Source organism: Lactuca serriola, unplaced genomic scaffold, assembly GCF_051521515.1.
Source record: "Lactuca serriola cultivar US96UC23 unplaced genomic scaffold, Lser_US96UC23_V15 Lser_V15_Un148, whole genome shotgun sequence".
In the NCBI taxonomy this organism is placed as follows: domain Eukaryota; kingdom Viridiplantae; phylum Streptophyta; class Magnoliopsida; order Asterales; family Asteraceae; genus Lactuca; species Lactuca serriola.
The window spans coordinates 18,994-30,066 of NW_027629737.1; the positions used below are offsets into that span (position 1 = coordinate 18,994).

At 34.3% G+C, this 11,073-nt stretch overlaps 1 protein-coding gene and 1 long non-coding RNA gene across 2 annotated transcripts; both read right to left on the minus strand.

Moving 5' to 3' along the window:
* Nucleotides 1-499: 499 nt before the first annotated feature.
* Nucleotides 500-4,769, minus strand: LOC145078368 (TMV resistance protein N-like). Its single transcript, XM_079023051.1, has 5 exons — nt 4,291-4,769; nt 2,981-4,085; nt 2,590-2,883; nt 1,067-2,490; nt 500-866 (listed from the first exon to the last, which is right to left on the minus strand). Exons 1-5 carry the CDS (start codon nt 4,767-4,769, stop codon nt 800-802), a joined length of 3,369 nt encoding a protein of 1,122 aa, XP_078879177.1. The 3' UTR covers nt 500-799.
* A 3,593-nt stretch (nt 4,770-8,362) lies between these two features.
* LOC145078369 (uncharacterized) lies at nt 8,363-10,073 on the minus strand. Its single transcript, XR_013693939.1, has 3 exons — nt 9,335-10,073; nt 8,819-9,240; nt 8,363-8,530 (listed from the first exon to the last, which is right to left on the minus strand). It is a non-coding gene; the product is annotated as an uncharacterized LOC145078369 (long non-coding RNA).
* Between the last annotated feature and the right edge of the window lie 1,000 nt (nt 10,074-11,073).

Genomic DNA, 11,073 nt, shown 5'->3' on the forward strand with positions numbered 1-11,073 from the left:
TGTCCCTCTATAAAATAACATGAAGAAAGTTAATGTGGAAAATTTCCTTTTTCTATTATAAGTCACTGGATTAGTAGAGAGTAGAGACCCATCATATCAACCTTTTCCAAAGTCGAGAGACTGACCACTTAACTTAATTTTTGGGTTTTTGGCTAAAAAATAATTATTACCATCTACAACAAGACCAAAAAGACCACCATGTCAATTCAGCTTGAAAACAGAGAAAGTACAATAGTTCTTTGTGAAATGACTTTTTTGGGCCTCCAGAGCTTCTCAAAATCATCATGTTGTGGGTGCCTGCATTATGTGCACTCTACATAGCAGAACATTTTTCCTATTGTAACAACTTTCTACAGATTGTATGGCAACTTTTAACCTGAAACCTATCAAAACTCTATTCACAAACAATTAAGGTTGCAATCAACACACATATGAGATTATTCATAACTTTCAAAACTACAATCTTATTGTTAATCAGGATACGGTTTGGGTTGATCCATGAAAAATCAGAGTGGTAAGCTAAAATAATATTTCAAAATACAAAGCATTAAGCTTTAAGTCTAAAAACAAAGTTACAAACAAGACCTACGATCAATTTTTGATTGTTCCATTAAATGAAGAATGGAACGAATTTATTATCAAAATCTTGCAGTTCAAATGACATTTGGAAAGTCCCAACCTAACATCTCTTGAGCCATGGTTCTAATGGAGATCACTTCCAACTCATTCTCATTGTGCACTATGTGTTTCTTCTTTTGAAGAAGTCTCACATTGATTTCAACTAGTAACAATGCTTCAATCAACAGGAATCCCCACCACAAAGTCCCTTGAAATTTAGCTTAATCAACGTTTTCAGCGTCTTTTTTCTGCAAAAATCATTGAATTTAGCTTTTTAAGAGAAAAAGTCAAGAGAAGAGAACAAATTAAGACGAACATTGTCTACATGTATAGTACTTTATTTTCTTTTAATTATTAATTTTGATTTGTGGGTGAAATTTAGTTACCGTCATATCAATTTTATTATTTAAATCAGTGTGACATGATCAATAAAGAACACAGAAAGTACCTGTTACAAAAGAATAATGCTTCAAAAAATTTATCCCTGGACACTTCTCCTGTTGACAGCTGTACGTAGCAGTCAGATAATGAGCCATGTATCTCTGATGTAAACCCACACGACTCAAGAAGCTCCCTCGACCCGATGAACCACAGACCTTTTACCAAAAGAATGCTCTGTGGAAGATGAATTATGCTTGTACCTCGTACATGTAAGTATTCTAAATGTTCTAAACGTCCAAGTTCCTCAGGTAACTTTTCAAGAAAGAAACAATTATCAAGTTTGAGAAAAGTTAAACGTTTCAACATACAAATGCTGTCGGGTAGATGCTTAATCTTCGCAGATGACAAAGTGAGCATCCCTAAACTTTCTAATTCGCCAATACCCTCAGGTAACTTTTCAAGAAGCCAACAGAATTCAAGTCTGAGAGATTCCAGATGTTTCAACATACAAATGCTATCCGGAAGATGTTTAATTGTTGTAGATGACAAAGTTAGGTCCTCTAAACATTCTAATCGGTCAAGATCCTCAGGTAACCTCTCAAGTAGCAGACAATCTATAAGTTGAAGAGATTTCAAATGTTTCAACATACAAATGCTATCTGGAAGATGTTTAATTGTTGTAGATGACAAAATTAGCTCCTCCAGACAATCTAACTGATCAAGATCCTTGACCGTCTCTAGAAAACTGCCTTTGAGTTCAAGCTTTCTTAAATGTCGTAACCCCCAAATGCTTTGTGAAAATGTCTCAAGGTTTGTGCAAGCACATATACCTACAGAAAGAAGCATCTCAAGATTTCTAGTAAATGAGGTTCGATATTCTTCATAAAAACACTTAAACCGAAACTTTGGTAAGTTATTGTCAGGGTGAAGCGGGCATCTTTCTATGGTCTCTGCAATCAGCTGTAATTCAGCTGAAGGACCAACCTCAAGTGATTCATCCACACTACAAGAAGTATATTCATATTTGTGAAAGAAAAAAGAGCTAAAACTCAAACAACCACTTAAGTCTACATGGACAAGCTTGTTTAGACATCCAATGGGAGTGTGAAGTTCTACCAATTTATGACAGTCATTGAGATGTAACTTCTTGAGATTTGGAGTCATCCCAAGGTCAAGGGTCCTCAATTTTGAATGACTAATTTTGAGTTTGGTGAGCTTTTGACATTCATTGGCCACGTGAAGTTTTTCCAAATCATTGCATTCATAAAGAAGCAACTTTTCAAGATTTGGAGCCAGCCGAAGGTCAAGGGCACTCAACCTTGAACCTTTAATGTCGACAGAGGTGAGCTTTAAACATCCAGCGGTCATATGAAATTCTATTAAATCATTGCATTGATGAAGAGTCAACGTCAAAAGATTTGGAGTAAGCCCAAGGTCAATGGTACTCAACATTGAATAACTGAGGTCAAGAAATCTGAGCTTCTTAAAGACCTAAAAAAAACAAAATGAATATTGGTGTAATAACAAAATAATGTATGTATAACATTATATAATGAACCATACAGATCAATCGATCAACCATAATTTTACCTTACTTTCTCCACCTTCCCAAAGTTGTACAATTCTGCTCTCATGCATTTGAAGTGCAGCAAGATTATTTGCTTGAAACGTTGTGGGTAAAGAACTAAAAGGGTAATTGGTCCAAACCACATATCGTAGAGCATTTGGGAAGCCTGAGCCGGCCATACTAAACTCCAAATCACAGGAATAATGTCCATCAACAAAAAGAAATCTAAGTTCCTTCATCTTTCTCAGACCTTTTATAGAAAAATGAGTATTGAAACTCATAGAGAAGAATTGTATACATCTTGTTGCTTTAGTACCCTGCAATCCAAAAGAAGTCACCATGAAACTTGTGTCATAATAACTATAAATGTGTTGTTGTTTTTTTTTACCAAATATAAGTACACATTATCCTTACCAAATCATTAGCTAATATCTCTTCAATTTCATCTTTAATCCACAATCGGGTATGATTGTGAGGCTCATCCGGGTGCCCACGACGAACAATATTCCTGCCCATTTCTTCAATATGGTCATGCATGCCTAGGTGATCATAATCATAGTTCTTATAAATAGTTATAAGAGATTTTTGCTGAAGAACTCTTAAACCATTTCTAGCATGAAACCCACAACATTCAAGCGCTTTGATTGCAATATCTTTCGGACAACCTTTCATGAAGCATGCAACATCTAGAAACATTTCCTTGTAATCCTCCTCTAGAGATATATAGCTTATTTCCAACTTTTTCAAAGTTTGTGTTTCCGGAATCGTTTTTAGTCTTTCTAGGGCATCTATCCATTCAAGCTCATCTTTTCCACAAAGAAACGAACCCAAAACCTTAATCGTCAAGGGAAGACCAGCCGCGTAATGTACAACTTGTCTTGATAGCTCTTCATACCCTTGAATTGGAATATCTCTCCCAAATGCAAACCTACTGAAGAGGCAAATTGCCTCCTCATATGATAGCAGATTGACATCATGAATGAACTTCACTCGGTGCGCTACCAGCACTTGCTCATCTCTTGTTGTAATGATAATTACACTTCCCGCCTTAAACCAGTTAGGATCACCTGCTAACGCCTCAAGTTGGTTTATATGATCAACATCATCTAGAACAACAAGACCCTTCCTATTTGGCATCCTCCTCTTCATCATGTGTTTCCCTTCATAAACACCACTTACTTTGATGTCTTTATCATTTAAGACATCTGAAAGGACTTGATTTTGTAACTGCGTTAAACCGGACAAAGAATCTTTTTCCCTGACATTTTCAACGAAGCTTGTACCTTCAAAATGAAAGGATATGTGATCAAAAACAGCTCTTGCTAAAGTTGTCTTTCCACCACCTCCCATGCCCTTGATCCCGATCATGCGCACATCGTCACAACCAATCTCTAAGGATGGTACAAGATCTTTGATCCGGGTCTCCATTCCGACTAGCTTTTCATCAATGTTGAAACTAATGGAACGTAACTCTAGTGAAACCACCTCAACTATTTTTCGGATGAATTTAGCTTCATGCCTACATTTTAAAGAAGATTCAGTTAGCTTACTCAAAAATCCCATATGACCAGTCATTTTCAGATCTATAATTAACATATGAAAAATAACGTATTAAAATTTGACAATCTAAGATGCCATATACGAGCCATTTATATCCAGGACTCCAGGTTATACACTAGATCAAAAAGATTCAAAATATTGCAGAGATCTAATGAAGGAATTACCCGTCAGCAGTGTTCTTCAACTCCCACCCAGCCAGATCCGCTGCTTCTTTGAGAGCCTCTCTCCATATTCCAGCAGCCTCTTTATTTTTAAGGTTGTCAAAGGCGTCTGCCACTGCCCCCTCTTGTTTGCGGACTTCCGAAGGCTCCACATCATAGAAAACAGGGTAAGCGGTATGCTCGTTCGTCTTCTGACACTCCATTATCTTAACAAGTTCATTCAAGCACCAAGATGAAGAGGCATATCTCTTGGAGAAAACAATGATGTAGAATTTGGAGTCTTCAATGGATCCGATGAGCTCATCACTGATGTTTTCCCCTTTTTTGATTTCTTCGTCATCCTTGTAAGTATGAATGCCTTTTTGCTTAAGAGCATGATAAAGATGGTCAACAAAGTTCGTACGAGTGTCTTCGCCCCTGAAACTCAAAAATACATCATACTTAAAGATCTTGTGAATGGATGAAGTTGAAGAAGACGCCATTGAAGGTATGATTGAAGGATCCTGATAAAAATCAAATCTTTGTTAACCAAAGTTAAAATGATTGCGAAGAAATTTGGATGAGATGAATCTGGATGATCATCGTAAGCAGATTAAGAAGATAGAAGATAATGTGAGATGGCGATGGGTGTGGCTGGAAGACTTTTGGACTTCTGTGGAGAAAGCCAGACCACTTGTTTGGTCAAGGAATGTAAATTTACTTATCAGATCGCATTTCTAGTTGCATGTGTCTTTCACTTAATTATAACAGTTTAATTACGAGTTATGTATTAAGGCATAACGGTTGTGAAAAATATTTACCATATATATTTACCATTTTTGTCAGGGAGATAAATGGAAGTGGGCTGAGTTTCAACTTTCAAGCACGTCTCTGTATTTCCACTTGGTTTCTTACTCTTTTTTAGCGGGGATATCGACTAAAAAAAGTAAGATGCAGTTTGACTTGGTATAAATATTTACAGTTTCTGTACAGTTTACTTTTGTGAGTAAATTGCTGTGTAATCATAAGGATTTGATACTTTTATTGATCATCACAACACAACGATATTCTTTTGTTCAAACTAAGATAAAATATATAATTGTTCATTCTATTAGAAAAAAGATGTTTGTTTTATTCATAACTTTGATATGGTTAGTATTACATTTTCTTCCTTTTCGTTTGATTTATCATTACTCGACCACTAGTGATTTTCTTGATTCATGAATGGATTTAAAGGCTAGGGTGGAGGATTTATTTAGTCAAAGTTGGTTGGTTTTTTATTCTTTCTAACTATTTAAAAATGAGTGGCAAATTTTGTTAAATGGAAACGTAACTTTTGGTGTAGAAGTCAAATGTGGGGAGTTTCTTATTGATAACCATTAACATATGTTTTAATTAATTTTCTACAGAGATCAAGATCTCTTGACGTTTGAGAGGGGAAGTGTAAGCGGTTCTGTTATGTTCAGGTATATAGGCATAATTTGGCTTGATCTTAAGGGTAAGGAGTACGAAGTTCTGAAAGTTAGTATCTTATTATAAAAATCATGGCGATAATGATCTATATTTAATTATATAATTTTTTTGTGTGTAAATAATTTTGTGTAAATAAAGGTCATGTAAAAACTATACATACACTGAAGGATCAAGGATGTGTGTGGGCACAATAAACATGGAGGTTTACCTTTCTAATGACCTTAAATTTGTTGGATTATGAGTTTGCATACTATACACCTATTATTTTGGTTATGCCTTTTTTAACAAAAAACTATAGCTATGATATCATGTCAAAATTAAGTTCCTATCATCTAATATTGCAATATAACAACATACAGAATTGATTTTTGTTGGTTTTGCATATTTATGCAGTGCTAATTTATAAACAAGTTAAATCATTACTCTGAAAGAAATTGGAACATTGCTCTGCATTATGGCAATCCAATTTCAGTAGGGTTGTATCATTTACCTGTTCATTTTCCCTTATAATTCACAAAAAAATAAGTTATAACTTTTGTAGGCAAATGAAGTCTTTAGCATCAAACTTATTTGCCTGAGTTTAAATAGAATAAGCATCTTTGACATTATATATTTTCAACATTTTCTACCTTATCTTTGTGACATTATTGTTGAAATATAGTTACTCATAATTATTACATTGAACTTTTTAGTGGTTTATAATTTTTGAGTGAGGGACGTCAATATTTTGAACTTTCATGTTAAGTATAGTAGCTAAAATAATCATATTTGGTGAATTGTTGTAATATATCATGACTACTACCGGATTGTTTTGGCCTGTGTTAGGATGTTTTGGGTTGGAATGTTTTGTTGAGAGACTATTTTCAACACATCTAATTTGTTTACTAATAAACATATGTAACATAGTAACTTATTTTAACAGATAATGGCGTAAATAAACAAAAAAAATATTCAATAACTTTTCTTTAAAAACAAATTGTATAATGGGTTTTCAGTAAAAGGCGAAAAAAGTAGAGTTTTTCTAAATTTGAGATTTGATATTTTATTACAAAAATATTTTTCGCTAATTGCCATCTGCTTTTGTTAAACATGGGGATGAATTTTGGGAACATTTTGCAGTTTTTATGACATCATTAGTAAAAGTTGAAAATTCGGAGTCATAACACACTTTTTTGTTGCAAGGAAGACTTTTGAGAGGTGAAATTAAGGAATAGTAGCATGATGATATATATTACTTTTGAGCAATAGTTGTAATTCTGGAAATAATTCTAAGAGGAATATTTCCAAATGCAAAGGTATTTTTTGCATAAATTACAAAAAAAAAAAAAAAATGATATCAAGCGTACCCTTGAATTTGCTTTTGTTCCGTTTTATAGCATTAGCCCTAAAAATTTGCTTTTTGTCGCTTTTAGAGGAAGTTATTGCGGAAGATACAGAAGAGAGGTTGCGCTTGAACTTCAACTTCATGAAAGTCGGGTACTATTATGACTTTTTAATCACTTGAACAATACTTTTAATCAAATACCCTTGAATTTTGTACTCTTTGAGTTAGACTTTACTGTGAGATTGCTTTTTTTTTTTAATGGATCATAAACATACAACTTCCACGGATTCATTTTTCAAAAAGAAGTCGTTACGGTTCTAATGGTAGTGATTCATGTCATGATAACTTAGTTAATGGTGTATAAGCCAAGATGCCACCTATTTTCTTTGATTCTTATTGAATAGATTGCAAAACATGCAATTATCACCTAAAAACTAGTGGTTTATGTGTGTTTCAGGTAAAAAAAATCCTAACTCTCTTACCCTCATGTAATAGTAACATACTTGCATTTTGTTTTACCGAAAATAGCAACGTGTTGTCCATGATAGCTTGTATTTTCATTTGTTCATACCTACCATAAACTGCTAATGATTGCAACATCTACTTCCACGAAACATCAACCAAAAAAAAAATATGACCCATGCAACACACGGGCCTCTTCACTAGTTTGGATAAAATTTCAACTCGTGGAATCATTGATAACAGTAAAAGGTGAATTTTATTTTGTTTATTTTGCTAGATCGGAATTCTTAGCGTGTTTGGATGTGCGATTTCAAATAGATGATTACCTTTTTTTTAAATCTTTGATAATAATCTTGACTTTGCTATGTTTCTCAAGCACTTCGCCACAATTCCGATCACCGAAACTGAAATTAACCGCCAATGTTCTTGAAATAGTTTCGACCGTATCGACATCGTTTTCAGTTGTGTTTGATGTGTTTTCTGGTGCACTATTCCACTAACACTTCATTCCATCAAATATCTACTCACTATTTTTTTTTATCTTTTTATCCTTTTTTTCTATTTTAATAAATTTGTTATAGATTTTTTATAAAAACTAGAAAGGTGACACCGTGTTGCGGGGTCGGATTTCGATTAAACCATTTCCAAAAGGAGTGTACGTCGACTACATAGTTTATTGATTATTCGGGGGTTAAAATGTTTAAAGGGTAAAGTCGACTGGCTTTGCTTGTAGATTGCAAGTCAAGTAAAAACCAATGTTATTGTCATACGATCAGCGCCTCTGTCTAGGTTGAATAAGAGATTCTGAAAAATCGAACAACGGAAAACAAATAACCATTAGAAGAATCAAACCTCTGTACTTTCATTTTTACATTTACTGGTTTATTTTCAATCCTTCTATTATTTACGCAGCGTATTTCGAAAAATCTTTCTGCCAAAAAAGAATTAGGGTAATCATCTACCTATATCTTCTTTTTACCCTTTTTCTTATTAAAACTTCACCACCTGTCAAAAGACACAAATACCCTTATTAGTGACTAAAGTATGGGAAAAATAGATTGTGTTATTTATTTTACTGGTGGTTTCTTCTGGGGATGATGTTGTCATTCAATCCCAATTCAACAGGAACAAATAGTTTCCATACAGACGGATGAACAAAAAAAAGACATTTCTTCAAACAGGTTGTGGGCACAAGCATATATATAACATCATTTTGAACGTTTACGTTATTAAGGGGTACTTCATCTGTTTTCATACGTTATTGAGATAAGAAAGTATGAAGAAAAAATAAACCTCAACAGCAGCTGATACACCGACCTCTTCCATATTTTCTCTGAAGGCATCACGTATGGTAACAGCTAAATGAACTAATGACTCATGGGGCCCACATTCTCAATTCTTAGTTACTCATGTTACATGTAGAGCATCACATAACACAAGAAGAGCCCCTCCTTTCATGTTAAGTAATTTCTATGAATAAGAGCCTATTGATAGTTCCCTCTGCAGAGCTTTAAATAACCAGACACTTTCTGCCAAGGGCAAATTGGTGATTTAGTTTAAATGTCGCAAATGCGAAAACCTGCATCAAAGGTGGTTAGTTATCTGTGCCTTTTGCAGGCCATCCACAGCTTCAATTGTCATTCTCCTATCCAAACAAATGATTTCCTCAGACTCTAAGCATTTGTTGTAATAGTATAATGCATCATCTACCTCACCTAGAAGTAAACGACAAATGGATATAGGATATAAAAAGAAAATTAGATTATGATTTTTCCTATGTAATAAGTAACTGAGAGATAGAAATGTTACTTTGCTAATCCTCATTTCGTCTCCTCCAGATATGTCTTCACCCATCTTTGTCTGCAGAAACGAAAAAAGAAATCGAGTAATCAAAAGCAAGCTGTGATGGTTAGGCTTTAGGTTTGGTCGGCTTCTTAGTGTCGGTAGCAGTCGACGGTGGTAGCCGACACCACTGATAGCAACGGAAATATGAAAATCAAAGAACGAAGGAAAGAGGTAGATTGGTACAGAGACGAACCACCCTTCGCCATGGAAGCACCTCTATGATTTTGCCCTGGAAATCCATGGGAAGGCAGACATCAACCTCTAAGTGAATAGATAGGTAGTCGATTTGGTACCACGGTGATGGTTAGTGATAGAAAGGATGCCAATGAGTTCAGATAGAGATCAAAGGGTTTTGGAGAAGCGGCGGGAAGTGGAGGAATTAGAAGAAGATAGAGGAGAGACTGTCGGTGGATAATCCACAGTTCTGTAACCTTTTGATTGGAGAGTAATAGCGGTGACAGTGATGTGTATGGTGAGAAATAATATGGAGGAACTGTTTGTGTTGGTGAAAGGTTTTGAGAACGAAGGATTCCCAGAGATGTTGAAGAAGACGTTGCAAGGGAGAAACAGGAAATGGAGACGTTTCTGAAATGATGAATCGGCGAACCCTGAGTCGGTGATCCTGGAAACACTGGAATGGGGATGTTATCTACTGTTGATAAAGCCAGAAATGAAGCCTGATTGGTAGATAAAACGGTGAGGCCACCTGTACACAAACTACCTACATAATGACATAAAATTACTGTAAAAGAAAATAGAATTGCAACCTCACACTTTCAACTTTACTATTCCTAGCTTTATATATATATATATATATATATATATATATATATATATATATAAGGTAAAGTGAATATACCTAACAACCTTATATAAGCTTAGATACTTAACTACATTATACTACATTGTTTTGCATTATATTTGCATTGCAATCGTCTAAGGTTCTTAAACTTCAACCCTTAACTTGATTTACTTCCAAGATTTTTAAACATTTACCATTATATTCCTCCTACACCATTTGATTTGTAACGGCAGTATATGAAGCCCACCAGGAGGTCTCCGTAGAAAGACATCATTTGAAGGAAGATAATGGTAAAAGTCCAAAGATTTTGGAAACAATCAAGTTATAAGGTTGAATTTTAAAAAATTTGGGTGATTACAATGCAGATATGATACAAAATTTCTAGTATATATATATATACACTAGAAAACTTTGAGGTCCGTGCTAAGCACGATCCAAAAACAAGATAATTTGTGTATATTTTTTAAGGTGTCTAAAGTATGTTATACTAAAAACGAAAAAGGTTAAAGTACAATACTACAATATATTGCTTGAATCATCTAGAGTCTAGACCAACCATCTAAGCAGAAAAGATGAACTCTAGGTTTGTTAACTTTGAGCATCTTCGCCTGTTAAGAATCATGAGAAAATGAATTAAATTGGAAAATATGTTTTGCTTGATTTATAGATATGCAAGCTATAATACAAAGGTTATTCATTGCAAAATTAGTATGCATTTTGTTATAGAAAAACAAACACCAACCATTCTCTTCATTGCATTAACACAAATATGTTGCGTAAAAAACATAATAGAAAACTTTGGCATCAAAGAACTTATAAAATATCTTAAAGTATATTAGAACTAACAATATACATATACTTTATGGTGTTTTATAAGGTATGTAATGTCGATTTTTTCTCA

What these genes read in the sequence shown, in the direction of transcription:
- LOC145078368 (XM_079023051.1), bottom strand. Translation starts at nt 4,769, where the DNA reads ATGGCGTCTTCTTCAACTTCATCCATTCACAAGATCTTTAAGTATGAT. An exon ending in AGATATTAGCTAATGATTTG is followed by an intron (nt 2,884 to 2,980) that starts GTAAGGATAATG and finishes TTTGGATTGCAG; the next exon opens with GGTACTAAAGCAACAAGATG. An exon ending in GGGAAGGTGGAGAAAGTAAG is followed by an intron (nt 2,491 to 2,589) that starts GTAAAATTATGG and finishes TGTTTTTTTTAG; the next exon opens with GTCTTTAAGAAGCTCAGATT.